This window comes from Phasianus colchicus, chromosome 29, assembly GCF_987193195.1.
Source record: "Phasianus colchicus chromosome 29, bPhaCol1.hap1.1, whole genome shotgun sequence".
Taxonomy (NCBI): Eukaryota; Metazoa; Chordata; class Aves; order Galliformes; family Phasianidae; genus Phasianus; species Phasianus colchicus.
Window position 1 is genome coordinate 1,174,617 of NC_143464.1, and position 22,445 is coordinate 1,197,061.

The 22,445-nt window shown below is 50.1% G+C and overlaps 1 protein-coding gene across 1 annotated transcript; it reads right to left on the reverse strand.

Moving 5' to 3' along the window:
• Window positions 1-6,953: 6,953 nt before the first annotated feature.
• LOC149914466 (olfactory receptor 14C36-like) lies at window positions 6,954-7,910 on the reverse strand. The gene has a single exon (XM_090126644.1). The coding sequence runs from the start codon at window positions 7,908-7,910 to the stop codon at window positions 6,954-6,956; it is 957 nt and encodes a 318-aa protein (XP_089982770.1).
• Window positions 7,911-22,445: the final 14,535 nt, after the last annotated feature.

Genomic DNA, 22,445 nt, shown 5'->3' on the forward strand with positions numbered 1-22,445 from the left:
ATGATCTTGAAGGTCTTTTCCAGCCTGAGTGATTCTGTGATGCTATGGAAGGGGCCCCCTTCCCCGCTCACCCTTCAAACTGTCACCGCCCAGCAGCTCTGCAGCCAGCAGTGCGCTCCCAGCCACCTCCACAGCCACGTGCCTCCTGCGGGCCCACGAGGCTCTGAGGCAGAGCTGCTGCACCCCTGTGCATGCACACGCACGTGTATCCACACACCTGCACACACACTTTGTGCAAACGCACGCGCGTGTGCAAGGACACCTGTAATGAAGGCACTGGGGCACAGCTGCAGCCCCATCCCGAGATGCGGGTTGCTGCGGGATTCCTCGTTTGGACGCTGCGGGGTTAACCCGGAGCCGCAGTCTGAGGGACACTCCTCATGTGCTCTGCAGATGGAAGATGTGCCAGGAGCCAAGGCAAGACTTTCACAGACAGCGCAGGGGTGGCGTTCCTGGGCCGGGCGGGGACATGCAGAGCAGCGCCCACTGCCCTGGGATCTGCAGCACTGCACAAGGGCTCAGGGCGCAGCACTGCGGCACAGCTCCCCGAGGACGCCGGGTTCAGCACCAGAGCCCCAGTTGGGCTATGGGGGGCCTGGGACGGTGATGGGGGTCCTGTCAGGGACTGTGGGGGGCTGTGAGATCCCTGGCGGGCCCTGGAATGGGTCAGGGGGGTCCGAGGGAGGAAATACAGGGTTGAAAGGGAGCCCAGTGGGGGACATGGGGTGCTGCTGGGGATTGTGGGGCTCTGTGAGGTACCAGCCAGACTTTGGGGGAGGTGAACTGGGTCTGAGAAAGTCCTTGAGGAGATCTGGGGCTCTGTGGGGTGCTATGGGGGATACAGGGACATGGGCTGGATATGAAAACACAGCCTGCAGGGGCAGAATGCTGCTCTCAAGTAGGCAGGATGTTGGCTGCAGGTAGGACACAGGGGTATGGAGTTGTATGGGGACACGGGGGGAACGGGGGGATGTGGGGAGCATTTTGGGGTAAAAAGGGGGGATGTGGGGCAGTGTTGGAGCGCATTTCTTTTTTTGTGAGACTGTACAGGGGGTCCCTGGACCCAAAGGTGGGGCCCTGAGCCATAACCCCACATGAGCCAGAACCCAAGAGGACCACGTAACCCTGTATGTGTGTGACCCCATGGCTGCACGTGACCCACAGCCCTGTGTGAACCATACCCCCCACACCACACTGTGACTCCCTGACCCTGCCTGCCCCCATCACGCTGCAACCCCTGACATGTGGCCCCAGAACTCTGGGATCCTTGCCTCCACCTCACCTTGACTATATAACCCCATGTGGCCCATAACCCCATGTCACCCCAAATGCCCCTACCATCCCATATGACCCCATCACTGTGACCCACAATCTCATCTGACCCCATAACACTGAGCCACCCCATAACCCGACGTAACCCCATAACTCTGTGACCCTTCAGGACCCTCATGTGACCCACGACCCCCTGTCCTCACCCCATGTGGCCATAGAACCAGCTGTGTGTGGGGAAAAGGCATCTCCTCCTTCCTCAGAGTGGGGCTGCCCCAGAGGTGCCCCAAGGAAGACATGGGGCGGGTTGCAGCCATACGTCTCAGTTTGGAGAGCTGGGAACTGGACAAAGGGGCCACAAGAAGGACAGGAATGCTTCTGCAGGGAAATACCTGTCACAAGGGTTGGTGGGTTGGTAGCTTCTGTTCCTCTAAGTGGACGAGAACAGAACAAACTGATCCCACTGAGACTGGGGAAGGCACTGGAGCTTGGCTGCTGCAGTGCTGTGTAGCAATGAGGGAGACTTGAACCAGGAATGGAGCTGGGATGGACTGAAGCAAATCAACTCCTTCACAAGACAGTGGGAGAAGAAATCCAAGTCAGCCGCAGAACAAACAGCAGAACTCCTTACAAAAAAAAGGTATCCCAGATTGGGGCTGTTGGAGCAGGAATGGACAAAGAACTCTGATGGCAGCGCGGCACGAGAAGGAAGGAATGCATGGTGGTGCAGAAGGAGAAGGATGGAGAACATCAGTGGTGGGATTCCCCTTTTGCACGGTCACCCACCGCTACGGGACTCTGCAACAAGAAGCTGCACCCTGCTGTGGTCAGCATGGCTGTGTGTGTCACCTGTGTGCTGCTGGAAATCATCTGAGCAATAAGAAATGAGCTTTGCTGCTGCACCGAGATCTGTGCCTAATGGAACATCAGATGAGAGCGTTTCTTGCACATCCCAAAGGCACTTGGGGGGATCTGCTGGGATGTGGGGAAGCCGTGCGGGGTTGTGGGGCAGTTAAAGGACGCCTATGGGAGGGCTATAGGGGCACTCTGGGGCAGCTATGGGACACACCCACAGCTCAGTGGGGCTGATGTTCCCTCACACGCAGCTGGTGGGGAATCTGCTCTGATCATGGGACCCCCTCCATAGCCCCCCATTGCCCTTTTGACCCCCATCTTGCCCCCCAACATGTGGGCAAGATGAGGGTCGGGGCAGATAGAGACTGCTGTTCTACAGCAGCCCCACAGACACCCTCCAGTACCGCCTGAACAACCCAAGAACTGACCCATCACTGTCCACAGCCTCATATGGGCTGATGGTGCTCATAGGGCTATGGGTCACGTGGAGCCTTGGGGTCACGCCGAGTTCTATGGGGTTATGGGGTCATGTGGGGTTATGGATCACGTCTCCACCTTTGGGCCACAGGGAACCCCAGTCCCCTCTCAGGAAGAAATCAATACATGCACTCCAACATGGCCCACATCCCCCATTCTGACCCCAAGGGCCTGGAGCATCTCCCCTGTGAAGAAAGGTTGAGTGAGCTGGGTCTGTTTAGCCTTGAGAAAAGAAGACTGAGAGGGGACCTGATCCAGGTCTATAAATATCTAAGGTGTGGGGGGCAGAGTGTCAAGGCCAGACTCTTTTCAGTAGTATGTGGAGACAGGACGAGGGGAAACGGCCAGAAGCTGGAGCATAGGAAGTTCCGCACCAATGTGCACAAGGACTTCTTTACGGCGAGGTGACGGAGCCCTGGAACAGGCTGCCCAGGGAGGTTGTGGAGTCTCCTTCTCTGGAGATATTCAAGACCTGCCTGGACGCCTACCTGTGCGACCTGGTGTAGGGATCCTGCTTTGGCAGGGGGGTTGACTCCACGATCTCTGGAGGTCCCTTCCAACCCCTACGACTCTGTGATTCTGTGACTCTGTGAAGAAGGGCTATGGAGAATTGCTCTGAGTTAGAGGATGGATGAGAAGGAACATGCTCTGCTTGCCCTCCTGCTGCAGTTTCGAGGGGGCTCTGGTCTCCTGCAGGTCCTATCGGAAAGCTGCCTGTTCCAGAAAGGACCTCTGAGGCCTCTGGAGATGGCGTGGGATGCTTGTGATCACACAGTGGGGTTTTGCTCCTTATCATTTATCCTTCAATTAATGTGTTTCCTATTAACATTTATCATTTCCTATCTACCTATGTAAAGTACTTCTCCTATTGGGAAGGTGAACCACACTGGTGGGATATGGCTGAGGAGCATGCTCTGTTTTTAGGGAAGTTGTATTGTATTTTATTGTTGCTTGATTTAAAGTTGGAAACCTGTCCTGTGCCTGTGCGCAGACAGTTCTCTAAGGAAAGCAGGTAAAGGAATGGTCTGAAGGAACTGTAACATCCAGCTGCAGACTTCAGTGGAGAATTCTGCTGTCGGGAAAAGTGATGCAAGTGCCAGGTGGCATACAGCAGACACGTCAGGCCTGGGGAGGTGAGCAGTCAGGTTGTCCGTACTGAGTCAGACCTCAAGCAATTGCTTTTCCTGCCTATGCAGATCTCCTTAGGAGACTCTCTGGATCAACATCAGTTGGTGAAAGATGCTCCAAAAGCAACAAGATGCACTACTTTAAATCAGAACAAAAAGAATTATCGGGTGCCCTTTGAAATCTTCTTCCTTTACTACATTAAGAAACCTCTCCACCTAGCTGTATAAATCTTGACTTTAAGCATATTATGAAACAGACATGGCTCACTGCAACTTTCTGCACTTCAGAGAGACGCGTGGTACATTTGATGCCAGGTCTATCAACTTCAGGTACTGAGAGGCGGATGCTGTAAGCACTTGAGAAAGTAAAGGTGGAAGAAAAAGAGGAGGGATCTTGGCGTAGTAATGGGGCCCACTGAGGGACATTACCAACACAGCCTCCCTTGGACTTGTTAGAGCAGGGAATTGGAGGCAATGATTGTAGTTAGGTAAAGCACTGTGCTGAGAAATCTTCTGGTTTGTTTGATGAAGAAAGACAAGGCCTGACATCCAGACCCCGGAGGGGAGATCCATCATATGTGAGGGAATGAGCTCAGGGCTCATCCTGGGGTTGGTGTGGTGGGGCAGATTGTACTCCATGTGAAGGACAGCAGTGTGACACCTCCCAGCCTCTGCACAGGGATGCCAGGAGGCATTGAGGCCCCATTACCATAACCATAATAAATCTCCTCACAAACCATGGCCAAGGGGACAAATATTTCATTGCTTTTGGGCCCTCCATCCTCAACAGCACCCACTGCCTTCTCTGCAGGATTTCCAATGCTGCTCCAGCCCAGCCCCTATTTCCCTGTGGTCTGCAGACACCCACCTCTCCTCTCTGCCCCGCTCTGACCCTGGCACTGCAGTCATGTCACTGATGTCTCTCAAGCCCCTCTGAACGTCCCTTGAAACACAAAGCCATGGAGTGATCCCCCAGCATGGCCCCACATCATAACTCTTCCAGGGATGTTTCTTCCTCCTCATGCCCAGTCTCTAGTGTTCAAGCAACACTATGAGGTAGTTTTTTCCCCCCTTTGCTCATTTCCACTACCAAGGTCAACTCCATCATGTTGGAAATCACTTCCTCATGGAAACGCCACCCATCATCTTTCTTGTGGCCTGTCAGCCGTTGAGAAGAAGGAACCTCACCATCATCTTCCAAGGCACGTGCCAGCTTCATGGACAGACACAACCAAGTCACGTCCCTCCTGCTATGGAGTTGTGTCCTCACACAGAAGAGCCATCACAATCCCTTACACAAACCTCCTTCTTCCTCCATGGGCCCTACCAGGTGCTCAGGCAGAGAGGATCCCACAGGCAACACGGCAACCTGGCACTTTCTGTCGGCCTCTCAGGGACACTGCAGATGTGATCCTGTGTGCACAGATCCCAGCCAGAAGTCAAGGGCAGACCACCAGCTGCTTCAGGCAGAAGGCAGCACACCATTCCTTTCTGGGACACGCTGCTGGGGCTGGCCTGTCAACTGCACACACAGAAGTGACCTCACAGCCACCTTCACAGCCTCGTGCCACCTGCAGGCCCATGAGGGCCTGAGGTAGAGCTGAGCTCATGGCAGCATTCCTACCCACCTCTTCCTTATGGCCTCAAGCTGATCAGTCACACGTCACCTCCTGTACAGACGTCGCCTCACATTCATCACTGCATTACATGGATTTGCTCTAAGACTCCACCATTCCTGCTCTGCCCTGAAGGGCCAAGTACCCAAACTTTAGGGTTAGGGGAGGGGTTGATGTTCAAGAGGGCAGAGCGCAGGAGCAGGGTCTGTGGGTGTTGGGTGTTCAGGATAGGGATTAAGGGTTAGAAGTCACCTTTAGGGGCAGAGATTAAGCAAAGGTTTGGTGAGAGGGCTTGGTGTTCTGCTAAGGTTTTCAGGACAGTGTTAGGGTACAGGTAAGCAATACGGATTAGCGTTCTGTTTTGGGCTGCAGTGAGGGAATTTAACAATTGTTAAATACAGTACTATAATGCTAGCAATTAAAGCTTGGTTTTAGCATGAGTGGGAGAGTAAGTGTGGGAATCTGTGCAGTCCATTCCTTGGGAATGTTCTTGGCAGCAACAATTATAGAAGCCCTGAGCCTACAGGCACTGCCATGAGGAGATCTCCATTAGCAATAGACTTGCTGTGGTGGAAACTGTGTGACAGAAGTGCCTACTGCGTGTCCTTGCTTGTGTTTGCAGCCACACAGCAGCACTGTCACCAAGCCACAGGAGCTGCAAGGCTAAGGGTCTGTGGGGTTGAGTTTCAGCTCAACACACCACCACCACACCACTGAATTCTGTCTTTTAGAGCAACCCTGAGCCTTTTCTTGAAAAGTTTCTGTCTCACCTCTGTTGGCTGTTCCATTCCTGAGATGGAAGTGGCACCTGACTCAGGAAGGAGAAGGACACAGAGCTCTGCAGGAGGACCTGCACCACCTGCCCAGCAGCTCTGTGCTACCCCACAGTTGCACTTCCTACCTTCAAATTCATGCTCCAGAATGTCTCCTGAGAGTCCTGGGCAATCTTTCCTGGGCTCTCATGTGTGCTTCAGCTACCCTCGTCATCGTGGAGGCAGTGCCCACCTCTGTGTGGCAAATGGAAAGAAGACTGAAGGGAGACTTCAGGGAAAAGTTTAAGCCTCTGAGATGAGAACCCATATCCAAGACATTTTCATACACAAGGTCTCACAGGGACTGAGGAAGAGGGGATCTGACAACCAACGTGCAAACCAGGTGCTGCTGCTGGCCTGTCAGAGGCACTGACAGATGTGAGCCTGAAAGCACAGACCCCAGCCAGGCGCCAAGGGATGGCCCGTCAGCTATTGCAGGCTGCAGTCACCGCACAGTTTGATTAACAGCTGTATGCTTCGTGCTGGATTATGGAGTGCTGAGAACAGCTGACCCTGGCAGCTCCATAAATGTCCCACAGGAAGTAAGACAGAAAAAGTCATTGCATGCCTTTTGTTTTGATAAGCTTCACAGAGATCCTGGTTCCTTATGTACACTGTGACTGGGCAACACTGCACAGGTACAAACAGAGTAGTAATTGATGTGGATAATGACATTTAAGTGAAAAACATTACAATAATTAAAACACAGAATAAAACATTCAATATATTACACTTAGGAAACTAATACATAAACCAAGTAAGACAGTTTGATTCTGTTAAAATCTGTATTACAACACTTAGATAGAAAAAGGTGGGCAGTTCACAGCTTTTGAAACACTTTTGGTCATCAGTTTCCGAAGAGCATCTTTGAGCTCCTGGTTCCTCATGCTGTAGATGAGGGAGTTCACTGCTGGAGGCAGCACCGAGTACAGAAATGACACCACCAGGTCCAGGGATGGGGAGGAAATGGAGGGTGGCTTCAAATAGGCAACCATGCCTGTGCTGAGAAACAGGGAGAGCACGGCCAGGTGAGGGAGGCACGTGGAGAAGGCTTTGTGCCGCCCCTGCTCAGAGGGCATCCTCAGCACGGCCCTGAAGATCTGCACATAGGACACAAGAATGAATACAAAGCACCCAAAAAACACAAGGATACCAACCACAATAAGCACAACTTCCCTGAGGTAGGCATCTGAGCAGGAGAGCTTGAGGATGTGGGGAATTTCACAGAAGAACTGATCCACAGCATTGCCTTGGCAAAAAGGCAGTGAAAATGTGCTGGCAGTGTGCAGCAGGGAATAGAGAACACCACTACCCCAGGCAGCTGCTGCCATGGTGGCACAAGCTCTGCTGTCCATCAAGGTCCCGTAGTGCAGGGGCTTGCAGATGGCAACGTAGCGGTCATAGGACATGATGGTGAGAATGCAATACTCTGCTGAGATGAAGAAGAGAAAGAAAAAGACCTGTGCAGCACATCCTGCGTAGGAGATGTGCCTGGTGTCCCAGAGGGCATTGGCCATGGCTTTGGGGAGAGTGGTGGAGATGCAGCCCAGGTCGAGGAGGGCGAGGTTGAGGAGGAAGAAGTACATGGGGGTGTGCAGGCGGTGGTGGCAGGCTACGGCTGTGCTGATGAGGCCGTTGCCCAGGAGGGCAGCCAGGTAGATGCCCAGCAAGAGCCAGAAGTGCAGGAGCTGCAGCTGCCGCGTGTCTGCCAACGCCAGCAGGAGGAACTCGCTGATGGAGCTGCTGTTGGACATCTGCTGCCTTTTGCCACAAGAACCTTTCCAGGGAATACAAAAGTTAAAGACAGAGATTTCAGTGTGGAAAATGTTCATTCAACCTCAATGATGTGAGCTACATTTCTTGACGTCGAGTTTGCCTTGAGGGCTTCTGCACTTTTTCTCTCCAGGGAACAGTCTTGTCCCCATAGGGACAGGAAAATGTGGTCGTGTAGGGAAAGGTTTTCATTTCAAAATGTGTCACATGAAGTCAATTCCAATAGGGAGGTGCTTGTCAGCATCTGTGGACTCAATGCCAGAAATATGTGGGTTACAAATGGAAGTTGCAGTGATAGTTTTTTCTGCACTCAGTGTGTCCATGGAGTGTTTGCGGAATTGAGAAATTCGGAGCACTTCTGCTGTACTCAATATGCATGCCTATGAGACCTGAGAGGCAAAGGGATTCACCTCTGCTTAGTGTGGAGAAAGGGGAGTTGGTTGGGCTTGTTACTAATTGCTCTGAGATTGTCAGTTTTGAAGAGGGATAATGATTACACTCCCAAAACATTGTGAAAAGAAGGCAGACCGAGCTGAGAGCAGAGGAATCCACTGCCCATCACTGAATATTCATCATTTCTCAACGTACTTCAGCAGTGCCTCATCACCACGCGTATTGCAAAGGAAACCTAACATTCGTTTCACCAGCCCCACAGCATTTCCTTGCATATTGCATCTCTCTGCAACTTCCCTCAAATTTGTTGTCCAGGCTATGGGAAAGATTTGCATTCTGAAGGTTGGCTCACGGCTCTGAAGGGCACCTCAGGGAGATGTGTCCTAATGATGGCATCTCATTAAGGGAAAGCCAGCTCCTTCCCAGCCTCACAGACTGCATTGCCCGCAGCCCCAGGCAGTGGCTCTCAGCCCCTGTGCACTGCAGAGGGTGATGGACACGTGCCTGGGGAGATGCTGCTCTGCTCTGCTGGAGCTCTGCCTGCACAGGAGCTGGTTCACGCATCGGACCCCATGGTCATGTGGGCAGAAACGTTTCTAGGTGGGAGCTTGCTCAGAGGAAGGTCCCTGCACTGAAGGGGGTAATTCCCTGATCATATCTCTGTGGTCTGCAGATTTTCATCCTGGGGGCTGTTTTCCTGTCATTTCCCTGACTGAGCATACAGACACCAGCCCAAACGCTCTGCGTTCCTATTTACTGTCCAGAACACACCCTGTTTGCAAGGCACTATCTAAGTGCATGTTTATTTTTTCAAGTGAAAAAGGGAACCTAAGAGAACTCCCATGGCTTTATTGAAAGAATATATACGTTAAAGGAAAGCAGAGAGGTAAAATGCACTTTAGGGTTCTCTCTTGATGCGCCCTCCAGGCTGTGCGCTGATGCTGCAGCAGGGAAGCCCTCAGCTGTAACAACTCTTATTCCATCATAAAGAAACACAGAGTGTATGCAGCCTGATCTGCACTGGGAAGTGCCAGATTTGGTGATCCCTGTTGGAAAAGTGTTTGCATTACCTATGGTGAGAGACTTACCGTGTCAATGCTCCTGCAGTGAGGTTGCAGCCCGCTCACACCCCTTATATCCTGTAATCCCTCTCTCCTTTCTCTTCTCTCTTCATGTCACCTGCAGAATGTGCCCCTAGTACTGATGCACAGTACACGGGAGCTGCTCTTAGTCAGAGCTGTGTCTCTGCAGCACTGCCCACTTGTAGGAGCTCCCTGTGTCCCAGGGGCTCAGCCCAGCTCAGCAGCAGAGGATTTCATTTTTATCCACTGATCCCCCCGGAGATGATCCTGGGTCTCTGTGGCCAACAGCTCCTGGAAGACAGCAGCATCATGATTGTACTCTGAAATCTGCTGCATTAACCACCAAATGTCCACTGGACAGTGACCAATTGCATACATATGGTTAGTCCTGCCAGAGAGTGTTTGCTAAAACAAAAAGGGCACACAGACCTGGACAGGGAGGGGTGGACTTCCCCTGGGCAGGGCAGCGATCCAGCTGAAGCAGTGCAGGCATGTCATCCCTATATGAGACCAGAGAAAGATTAGGAATACTTGTGGCAATCCTGAATGAGAACAAACTTCCTGCATTTATGGCATCTCAAAATGTCTTTTTCACCCGTCTCCATGGAGCATGGAGAATTTTGCAGCTGACTAAATGGCTGGGCTCCCAAAAGAAGAGCCAGATCTTTGTTCTCCTTCTGCTGCACATTCTGTATCACAAGGCACTGCAAAGCTAATACGCATCTTTATTCCTCAACTGATGAAAACCCACGTGAATGGCATCAGAAGCAGCCTAGTGTTGTGCTGATTTCCTTAGTTGTCCAGCAAACTCACATGCAGCTGCAAATGCAACTCAGGGCCTTCAGGAAAGCCATGCCCTAGCAGAGTCCGTGCTGCTTGGACAGCTCTGAGCCTTACAATGGGTCTAACGCATGTGTGCCACCTTCTGAACAAAAATAACATAGATGCACTAAATCCAATGATCCATCCTGGGTAGGTTTGTTGTCTTATGTGTTTTTACACTAATGAGAACAGCAACACATGCTGAGCTAGAAATGCTGGTAGAGTTGCTCTTGTTTGGACCACAGGGACATGGTTAAATGGCTTCCACAACTGGACTGTAGCACCAGGGGATACAGAGTCTTAATGATGGATGGATGAGGAGACAAGGAAGGGCGACTGCTCTCTGTGAGAGTGCACTGAGCTCTTCCTGGGGATGGCAGAGCAGAGAGGACAGAGCAAATTGAAACGGCAAACAGAGGAGACCAACAGTGTCTGTTCCTGGCTTCCTGATCAGGAAGAGCAAGTGGAAGGTGCCCTCTGCAGACAGATGGGAGCCTCATGTTGTCAGGCCCTTATCGCCGGTGGGGGCCTTTTTCACTGCAGTATCTGCAGCAGGGACAACACAGCAGGGCATGCACCATCCAGAAAATCTCTGGAGAGCACAGCCGGCAGCTTCTTGACCAAGACATAGAGGATCGGAAGAGGAGAGGTGCTTTGCTAGATCTCATACTCACCAGCAGCAAGGACCCATGGGGAATGTGATGGTCAAAGAGAACCTGGTCTGCAGTGGCCATGGGATGGTGGAGCTGAGGAGTCTGAGGGGAGGGAAAAGGACAAACTCACATCTTTGGACTTCAGGAGAGCACACTTTGGCTTCTTCTTCAAGTCTGTGGTGTACAGTACAGAAAGAAAGCATGTAGGAAGTGTAAACAAGAAGTGGTCAGCTGGGAGCAGTGCAGAGTGTCTGCACTATTGTACCTGCTGAGATGTGTTTAAGAAGGCCAAAGTTCAAACACAGCTCAATCTGCCCAGGCATATCAAACACAATAAAGATTTGTAGAAATACATAGGCAGCTCAAGGAACACTGTGGCCAGTGTGTACCAACAGTAGAATGGGGCAGGGTACCTGGCATGAAGGGCATGAAGGGCATGAAGGGCATGATGAGTCCTGTGCTGCATGGGACCATCTAAAACAACAACTGAGAAAGAAGAAAAAAGCTCATTACCACAGTGAAACTCCATTTATACAAAGACTGAGAGATGTCACGGACAGCTCTGGGCAGGGAAATTCTGGGGAGCAACAGGCACCGTGCAAGACACAAATGGATCTTCTTTTCTAAGCTGTAAGCCTTAAAGATGTTCATTAATGTCAGTAAAATTGAAAAAAAAAGAATTGAAGACTAAGATAGAAATCAGTGAAAATAAGTTAACAAGATTCTCACTTGTAGTATCCTCAGGAGTCCTCTCTCTTTTGACGTTGGAAACACAAGTCTTTGAGAAGATCTTTGGTCTTCTATGTTTTTATTTTTTCTTAAATACAGTGTTTTCCAGAACTGTGTTTGCAGGACACAGATGCCTTCACGTACAGGGAGACAGACAGTGGTGCCAGTGCCAATGCCCTGTGACCAATGCCCAGCATCCACCACTGCTCTACCCTGCTGCGTATTTGATGTCCCTCATCCTGCAGGTGTCTCCAGCTCTTGTAAATCAATGACCATGGTTCAGGGCATGTTTTCAGCAGGCCATCTGGACATTGCTCTCCAGATTTCCCATCCCTTGCTCTTTGTTCACTCTGATACCTTCAAACTATCTGGCTGATCTGTCACCTTTAGGAAGATTTCTGGAACTTGCTCCATCTGTCCAAACTCCGATGGACTCTTTGATCTGCTCCTTAACTGTGATTATATCTATCCCTTCCTCTCTCTGCCTAACTCATTTTTTGTACAACTATTCTCTGTGAAAGACAAACCTCATTAGATGTGGCTTGGACAAGGCATGCAATTGTTCATTCAATTGCATCATGTTTACAACTGTTTGTTGGAAAAAAAAAAAAAAAAAAAAAGAGAGAGAAATATTTCATTACCCATGTGCAGCTTATTCTTTGAAAAAGCCAGTTGGATTTGGTGCAAAGGAGTTTTAACACTGAGTTGGGGACTGCAGAGGAGAAGTGTGATGGGAGGAAAAGTGATGGAAGTCCCACGGGGCCAATGTGAATAGAAATGGAGTGGGGTAGCAGAGGAGGACATTTGTCCATACACTGACAGAGCAAATCTCATTAGGGAACATCCTGTGTCAATATCAATTGCCAAGTGCTGCTGCAACTTCTTGATTAAACTCAACTATAAATAAATAAATAAATAGACTTCATTAATGCCTGTTGTTCTCTTCCAATTTTAGATGTATCCAGACACCAGTCCAGTTTGCTGCACAAGTTCTGAACACCTGAAGAAGATGACAGGAAGGCACAAGGCACAGGAGGGCTCTTCAGGTTGTAATGGGCCCCAGGGAGCATTTGCTGCTGAGTCCATCACCTCCAGTGCTGAGAGAAGATTGCACGAAGTGCTCAAGAAGACAAAGTCAGAAGGAACAGTGAAGATTCTTGGAGTAGTAATGGGCCCCACTGAGCCCATTCACAAGCCAGCTTCCCCAGGGACTTGTTAGAGCAGATAATTGGAAGCCATGATTGCAGGCAGACCAAGGCACTGGGATGGTGGCTGTGATGCTGAGCAAAGCCTCCTTTGTCTTCTGAAGCAGAAAGGCCAAGCCCTGATGCCCAGAGCCTCGGCAGGGAGATCGTGTCCCTCCCTCCTGCTGGCTCAGGGCCCTTCCTGGGGCAGTGGGATGGAGGTTTGTCTGATGTCAGATGAAAGACCAGGGCACAGCAGCTGCCAGACTCTGCATGGGGTGCAAGGATGCCGTGAGGCCCAAGTCCCATGTGGGCAGCGTGTCTCATGCCAGGATGTGGGATGTGAGAAGGGCCCAGTCTGGACATGTACTCAATCACAAGGGAACTCTGAACTTCAGATGTCTCAGTGCTCGAGCCCTCCATTGGACTGTCTCCAATAGTTTTATGTCCTTTATGTTCTTTGGTGCCCAGAACTCCACCCAATGGTCCAGCTGAGGCTGCAGCAGTGCAGAGCAGAGTGGGACAAACCCCTCCCTCACCCAGCTGGCAATGCCATGCTCAATGCACCCAGAGGACAGCTGGCCTTCCTGGCTGCCTGGGCACACTGCTGACTCATGTTTGATTTGATGATGACCAGGACCCCCAATCCCTTTCATTGGGACTGCTCTCCAGTATCCCATTTCCCAGTCAGTGTGTATGTCCAGGGTTGCCCCCACCCAGCTGCAGAATCAGGCACTTGTTCTTGTTATACTTCATGTGGTTGTGCCTATCCAGTTCTCTAACTTCAGCACAGCTCTCTGTAAGTCCTCTCCACTCTCAATGGAGGAAACATTTCCACCGAATTTGATGTCACCAGCAAACTGGCTCAAACATCTTCTAGTCCTACATGCAAGTAATTCACAAAAACATTGAAGAAAAGCGGCCTTCAAATGGAGCCCTGGGAAACCCTGCTAGTGACCATCCACCAGCCTGATCGAACTCTACTTAATGTGATCATTTGGGCAGGATCCATTGGCCAACTGCTCACTGCTCACCCAGCAGTTTTTTCTGTCTAGACCTATGCAGGAAATTTTGTCCAGAAGAATTATCTAAGAAAGAATATCAAAAGCTCCACTGAAATCGTCAAGGATAACATCAGCTGTTTTACCTTGGTCAACCAGATGTGTGATTTTGTCATAAAAGGACACTAAGTTTAACAGGAACTTCCACTCATGAACTTGTGTGGGCTGTGACCAGTGACAGAATTATTCTACTGAGGTGTTTCTCAGTAAATACCAGCATCTTTTTTTGCATAATTATACCAGGCATAGAAATGAGACCGACAGCTCTGTAATGGCCTAGATAATCTTTCTTGTTCTTATTTAAAACTGGAACAACGATTGACATCTTCCTGTCAACTGGGTACTTGCATGACCCTAGACTTCATCTGATGCCTCTCAAATGAGAGCCCAGAGCAAACTAATAAGGTGTCGTCAGTGAAAGAATGTAGATGTGACATATAGCTTTGTAACACCTTGAACTCCAGAGGATGCCACAAATTCTATGAGAAAGAGTATCAAAAGCTCCACTGAAAGCAGCTGGCTTCCCTTGGTCAACCAGATGGGTGAGCACTTCACAAAAGGACGTTAAGTTAAACAGGACCTTCCCCTCACTAGCAAGCATTGCCTGTGACCAATGACAGAATTCTTCTTAATTCATCCTCTTCAGGTGTTTTTCAATAACTCCCAGCATTATTTTCTCCATCACTTTAACACACTGAGAGACAGTGAGACAGACAGGTCCATAATTGCTGGGGTCTTCTTTCTTACTTTTCTTTAAAACTGGAACAATGTTTGCCAGCTTCCTGTCAACTGGGAACTGGCATAACCCCAGACTTCTTCTGATGCCATTCAAGTGAGAGCCCAGAGCAAACTAATAAGGTGTCATGAGTGAAAGACTGAAGATGTGTCATAGCTTTGTAATGCCTTGAACTCCAGACTATGCCACAGATGGAGCAGAGAGGAAGATCTGGCTCTTGTGTTCTGAGCTCATCCATTTGGGCAGCAGAATGACACGACATGCTCCATGGGGACAGGTGCAAAAGGCACAGTGGGTGCCCCAAGCACAGGGCTGTGGTGGCATTTAGGATGGCCAAGAATACCTCCCTTCTGGCCCTCAGCTGATGCTCAGGAAGGAGCTGTCTGTCTCACAGATTTTCCACCACAGTTTACAAGCACGAGCACACAGCTAGGATCACCCCAGGCACCTTGGTCATCCCTGAGTGTGTGTGTGTGAGCAGTGCAGTCCCTGTTGAATACAGAGGAAGGATTCAGATGAGGGGCTCACACACAGACACCTCACTGTGCACACCTGAACTCAGCTAAGGGAACTCGCAGCTCCCATGGTTCTGTGAGGAACCGATCCCATTTCAGCCCCAGGTTTTCTATCAGCTGATGAGTTGCCTAATTTTAGGCTTAGGCTGTGATGGTCTGATATTAACAGGACAAAGGGCAAGGACATTAAATAAAGAACTGGAGATTTAGTTTATCTGTTAGGGAGAAATTTTCTGCTCAGAATATATGGCACAGGTTGCCCATAGAAGTTTTGTGTCCCATCCCTGGAAGCATTCAAGGTCAGGATTGATGCAATCCTGGGCAGCTTGATCTTGTGATTGACAGCCCTTGCCCACAGATGGGGGCTTGGAACTAGGTGATCTTTCAAGTCCCCTCCAACCTAAGCAATTCTGTGATTCTGTAATGTTATTACAGAATCTGCACTTCCAGATCATGAATGGAGGATTTCCAGATTTGGCATTTGCTTCTCCCTTGGTCAAACTTCTTTTAGTACAAATAACGGTGCTTCTGGAAAACAGTGGACATCCTGATTAACTGAGCTGACTTTGAAATACATTCAGCTGTGATGACCCTGCTGCCTTGCAGGAGCTGTCAGCTCAGGAGGGTCATGGATATCTCCATGGAGAGAATGAAATCACATCCTCGGCTGCTGAGCTGTGCTGGACTCCTGGGACACAGGGAGCTTATAGAAGTGGCAGCACTGCAGGGAGACAGCTGTGCCCAGGAGCAGCTCCTGTGCCCCATGCAGCAGGTCTGTGGGCATGATCTGCAAGAGACAGGGAGAGGAAAGAAGGAAGAGAACTAACAGGCAGTGTGGCACGTTGGGCTGTGAGCTCATGGAAGAAGCATTGCTCACAACCCTTGACAAGGTAAGTTTCTCATTGCAGGCAATGTATCAGTTTTTATTGCTGGAATCACTAAATTTGGGGCATCCCATTTCAGGATGTAAACACTCAGTGTTTCTTTATCCATCAACTCCAGCTGAGGGCTTCTGTGCTGCAGCATCAGAGCACAGCCCTGAGGGCTGCGTGTCCCAGGACGGCTGCAGGCTGTGCAGCCAGGGCTGCAGCCGGGTGCCCAGGGCTGTCCTGCAGAGCAGGTCCCTGCTGTGCCCCAGGGGCTGTGTGCCAGGCCAGGGACTCTGCCGCCTGCCAGGCTCAGCACTCAGCACTCAGCACTCAGCACTCAGCACTCAGCCTGCCCGGGGAGCTGCCCAGGATGCTGCAGGGAGATGTGGGGGGGAAGGAGGCCCCCAGCATGGCAGGGCAGGGCAGGGGCCTTCTGCTGCCACAGCTGCTGCCTGGGGCTGGGGGATCGCAGATACACTGCACCCCAGAGTGTTTCTAAGAGCACTTTGCGAGTGGAGTGACAAGGCAGGGATTTTTCATTTCTTGTTCTTAGGGACGAGGAAAAAGTCGTAGGCAGAAATCTAAAAGGAACTGTGAAATATGAACACATCTCTGAGAATCCTGAACTGCACGTTTCTCAGTCTGCTGTTATGCAAACAATCTCCTAAAGTACTTTCAAACTCTCGTCTTCCAAAGGACAGCACCAGCTGAAATTGTCATTGTTTCCCACAGAGATGAATAATGCACTTATCCTGCAGACAGGCAGCTTTCTCTAACAGAAGTTTAAGGGCACAGAGGTAGATATGGGCACTCCAAGAGCAGACGGGATAAAGATATGAGACATGGAAATTGCTCAAAGATGGAAAACATCCAGGAGGCTGAAATATGATTAGGAAACGAGAGGAAATTTAGAGCTCCTTAAGCTTCTCCTTCTTAAGGAATGGTGAAGCTCATGAAAATAAATTCAAGTTAAAGAGCTAAATGAACATTTTCCATAGAGAAACAAAATACTTTTATAGCATAGCAGAAGGAGTGTCTGTGTGAATGATCTTGACTCACCATTACTTTTCTGCACTCCGCACAGGACTCCATGCCCAGGAACTGCAGATGCCCAACAGCAGCTCCATCAGCGAGTTCCTCCTGCTGGCGTTGGCAGACACGCGGCAGCTGCAGCTCCTGCACTTCTGGCTCTTGCTGGGCATCTACCTGGCTGCCCTCCTGGGCAACGGCCTCATCAGCACAGCCGTAGCCTGCCACCACCGCCTGCACACCCCCATGTACTTCTTCCTCCTCAACCTCGCCCTCCTCGACCTGGGCTGCATCTCCACCACTCTGCCCAAAGCCATGGCCAATGCCCTCTGGGACACCAGGACCATCTCCTATGCTGGTGGTGCTGCTCTGGACCCACTCCAACAGTTCCACATCCTTCTTGTGCTGGGGACCTCAGAGCTGGATGCACTACTCCAGCTGGGGCATTACAAGGGCAGAGTAGAGGGGGACAGTTCCCTCCCTCCACTGCTGGGCACTCCTATCTGATGCAGCCCAGAACACAGTTGACCTTCTGGGCTGCACATTGCTGACTCAAGTCCAGCTTTTCACTCATCAGGATTCCCAAGACCTTCTCTGCAGGGCTGCTCTCTACAAGATCTTCTCCCACTCTGTAGAAATATCTGAGATTGCCCTGACCCAAGTGCAGTGCATTGTGCTTGACCTTGTTGAATCTTATTAGGTTCATGTGGGCCACCTTCTCAAATCCAACCAGGTCTCTCTGAATGGTGTCCCTTCCTTCTGCTGTGTCAATTGCACCCTTCAGCTTGGTGTGATCACCAAACTTGCTAAGGGAATACTTGATCCCACTGTCTATGCCATTCATAAAGATGTTGCAGATCACCTGTCCCAAGGACAACATTCGTCACAGGCCTCCATCTGGACATAGGGCTGTAGATTTGACTTGAATTTCCAGGGGTGTGTCTACACATCTTTTGGTTACATCTTTTGGTTTTGATTTTGATTTCAGGGAAGGAAATTCTCTGGGCAGCCGGTTCCAGTGATCAGCAGCCCCCAGTAAATAAATTCTTCCCTGGACTTGGGTGAAATGTTATGTGTTTCATCTGGATCCATTTGCCCCTTGTCCTTTTGCTAGGCATCACTGAGAAGAGCCTGGCTCCCACTTCTTCTGGCCTCCCGTCAGATGTTTATATACACTCAAGGTACGTCTCCTTGGAGCTTCTCATCTCCAGGCTGGACATGCCCTGCTCTCATAGCCTCACCTGTTAGGAAGGTGAACCCAGTCCACTTTTTGAAGATCTTTGTTGGTCCTGCTTCCCTAAGCCAGTGCTCCGTGTGTACTGGTGAGTGAGTGATGTTAGCAGTGCTGAACAGAGAGGAACGATCCCCTCCCTTGATCTGCTGGCTATGCTAGTCCTACTGCTGCCCAGCAGCTTTCAACCTCCTTTGCAGAAACAGCACATTGCTAGCTGATGGTGAGCTTGTTGTCCACAAGGAGCCCAAGTTCCTTCTGACAAAGCTGCAGGGAACTCTCATTCAATCAATTCCCCTCCTGCACTGATGCTGGGCATTTCTTCTCCCTGTGTACTGAGTCTCCTGTTCCCATAAAATAAAAGCCTGTTGCTGATAACCGCTGCACAAACAATTGCTGACAGCCGGAACCTGTCCAGTCCCCAGGGCTCTCCTCCTTACCAGCAGGACTGAGGAGAATATGACACTGGTCACTGTGATGTTTGGAATCGAACTCTGTAACCCAAGTAAGATTACAAAGCAGGTCTGGTTTATTCAGCGGTGCGTGTACACTGGGTGCACATGCCAGACCCAGTGTCTGACATCCCTTATTTTTCTGACAAGCTCTACATTCTTACTTCTATAAATTATCTCTAAGTATTGTCCCTTCCCCCCCCCCCCCCTTGTTTTCAGTCACTGTGAAGCTTTCTTACATTTTTATGTTCACTTATGGGGCCCTTCTCACCTTTCAGGACCTGCCCAGGAAATTCAGTTCCTAGATATAAAGTGGCAAGAAGGACATCGTCACATCCCGACAGATGTGATATGATTAACAAAATCTCCATGATTCCGCCCATGTCTAAGAAAGAGACACAGACTTTTCTGGGTGTAGTGGGTTTTTGGAGAATGCATGTTCCAGACTGTAGCCTCACTGTAAGCCCCCTGTAGCAGGTGACTCCGAAGAAGAATAATTTTGCATGGGGTCCTGAGCAGCAGCAGGCTTTTGAACAGATTAAACAGGAGACAAGTTCTACTTGGAGTCTGTGGGAAAGAGCCTCAGGAGAGACCCGAAGCTGACTCCTGGGATTCTGGAGTCAAGCATACAAGGGGTCCGAAAAGTGCTACACTCCAACTGAGAAGGAGATCTTAGCTGCGTATGAGGGAGTTCAGGCTCCTGCTGAAGTAATCAGTACTGAACCACAGCTCCTCTGGCACCTCGACTGCCAGCGTTGAACTGGATGTTCAAGGGAAAGGTTCCCTCCATCCATCATGCAACTGATGCCACTTAGAGTAAGCTGACTGCGCTGATTACACAATGCAGATGTGCAAAACAGAGTGCAGATGAGAAAACTCAGCCGTTCAGGAATCCTAGGGATGATCATGGACTGGTCTGAGCATAAAAATGTTTGGAACGTCACGAGCAGAAGAAGTACTGTGTGCTAAAGAGGAATCACCATACAATGAAATACCAGAAAATGAAAATATGCCCTGTTCACTGATGGATCGTGTCGTATTGTGGGAAAGCATCGCAGATGGAAATCTGCTGTGTGGAGCCCCACACGACACGTTGCAGAGGCCACTGAAGGGAAAGGAGAATCAAGCCAATTTGCAGAGGTAAAGGCTGTCCAGCTGGCCATAGATGTTGCTGAATGGGAGAGGTGGCCAATGCCTTATCTTCACACTGACTCATGGATGGTGGCAAATGCTCTATGGGGGTGGTTACAGCAGTGGGAGCACAATAACTGGCAAAGAAGGGGTAAACCTATTTGCCCTGCTGAAATGTGCTCAGATATTGCTGCCCAAATAAAGACTATGGTTGTAAAGGTGCACCATGTAGATGCTCATGTGCCCAAGAGTCGGGGTACTGAAGAACAGCAAAATAACCATCAGTTAGACCAAGCTGCCAAAATTGAGGTGGCTCCAATAGACCTGGACTGGCAGAAAACAAGGGTGAATTATTTCTAGCTCGGTGGGCCCATGAGACCTCAGGCCATCACGGGTGAGATGCAACATATAAGTGGGCTAGAGACCGAGGGGTGGACTTAACAATAGACGCCATTGCACAGGTTATCCATGACTGTGATACATGTGCCACAATTAAACAAGCCAAGAGGATAAAAACTCTCTGGGGGGAAGGGCGATGGCAAATGAATAAATATGGGGAGGCATGGCAGGTTGATTCTATCACCTTGCCACGATCCCACAGTGGTAAGTGTTATGTGCTCACCATGGTGGAGGCGACCACTGGGTGGCTTGAAACATATGCAGTACCCCATGCTACTACCCAAAACACCATACTGGGTCTGGAGAAACAAGTCCTGTGTCAACATGGCACCCCAGAAAGAACTGAGTCAGATAATGGGACTCATTTCAAAAATTCTCTTGTAAACACTTGGGCCAAAGATCATGGCATTGAGTGGATTTACCATATTCCCTACCATGCACCAGCCTCTGGTAAAATTGAACGCTACAATAGGTTGTAAAAAACTATGCTGAAAGCAATGGGTGGCGGAACATTTAAGCACTGGGAGAAGCATTTGGCAGAAGCCACCTGGTTAGTCAATACCAGAGGATCTATCAATCGTGATGGTCCTACCCAATCCAGCTCCCTACACACCGTAGAGAGAGATAAGGTCCCTGTTGTACATGTAAAGAGCATGTTGGGAAAAGCAGTTTGGGTTCTTCCAGCTTCTGGAAAGGGCAAACCTCTCCGCGGTACTGTTTTTGCCCAGGGACCTGGGTCCACTTGGTGGGTAATGCAGGAAAATGGGGATGTTCAATGTGTACCACAAGGAAACTTGATGCTGGGGGAGTACAGACAGTAATTCCATGTATATGTATATAGACGTGTGCGTGTGATGCATTTTTAATCATTTTGTTTGTTTGTATATGTATATATATATATTAAGCGTGATGTAGTGATGTAGAATAAGGGGTGGAATGTCATGGTTTTGGTTTTTGCTTATTTGATTTTCAATATTCCACATCAAAACATCACGTACTGGAATTAAAGTGTTAATGCTCTAACTCTACGTACCTATCCCTATACATTACGGAAGTCACGGGATCTGACCCTTCCGGGGGGGGCGGTCTCTTACTGCCTGGCAGTGGGTGCTGGAGGTGCTTTCCTGGCCGTTCCAAGCTTTTTCAGGTTTGACTCGGTCTCGGGAACTCTCTCTCATATCTTGTTTGATTTATTAGTCTCAATTCCAATTAGATTGTATTATATTGTATTATTTTGCATTCCGATATCATAGTTAGTAAAATAAGTTTACCTCCATAGTTTGTTGCCGCTGTTTTTTTTTCCTTTTCCCCCTTCCTTCCCATTTTGTGGGCCCAGGCGGGGGGTGGGGAGGGCAGGGGCCTACTGCCCCCTGTCACGGGCATAAACTGATCTAGTTAATTCCGTGACACCCAGTCTCAGTGGGATCAGTTTGTTCTGTTCTCGTCCACTTAGAGGAACAGAAGCTACCAACCCACCAACCCTTGTGACAGGTATTTCCCTCCAAAGCATTCCTTCTTGTGGCCCCTTTGTCCAGTTCCCAGCTCTCCAAACTGAGACGTATGGCTGCAACCCGCCCCATGTCTTCCTTGGGGCAGCTCTGGAGCAGCCCCACTCTGAGGAAGGAGGAGATGCCTTTTCCCCACACACAGCTGGTTCTATGGCCACATGGGGTGAGGACAGGGGGTCGTGGGTCACATGAGGGTCCTGGAGGGTCACAGAGTTATGGGGTTACGTCGGGTTATGGGGTGGCTCAGTGTTATGGGGTCAGATGAGATTGTGGGTCACAGTGATGGGGTCATATGGGATGGTAGGGGCATTTGGGGTGACATGGGGTTATGGGCCACATGGGGTTATATAGTCAAGGTGAGGTGGAGGCAAGGTTCCCAGAGTTCTGGGGCCACATGTCAGGGGCTGCAGCGTGATGGGGGCAGGCAGGGTCAGGGAGTCACAGTGTGGTGTGGGGGGTATGGTTCACACAGGGCTGTGGGTCACGTGCAGCCATGGGGTCACACACATACAGGGTTACGTGGTCATCTTGGGTTCTGGCTCATGTGGGGTTATGGCTCAGGGCCCCACCTTTGCGTCCAGGGACCCCCTGTACAGTCTCACAAAAAAAGAAATGCGCTCCAACACTGCCCCACATCCCCCCTTTTTACCCAAAAATGCTCCCCACATCCCCCTGTTCCTCCCGTGTCCCCATACAACTCCATACCCCTGTGTCCTACCTGC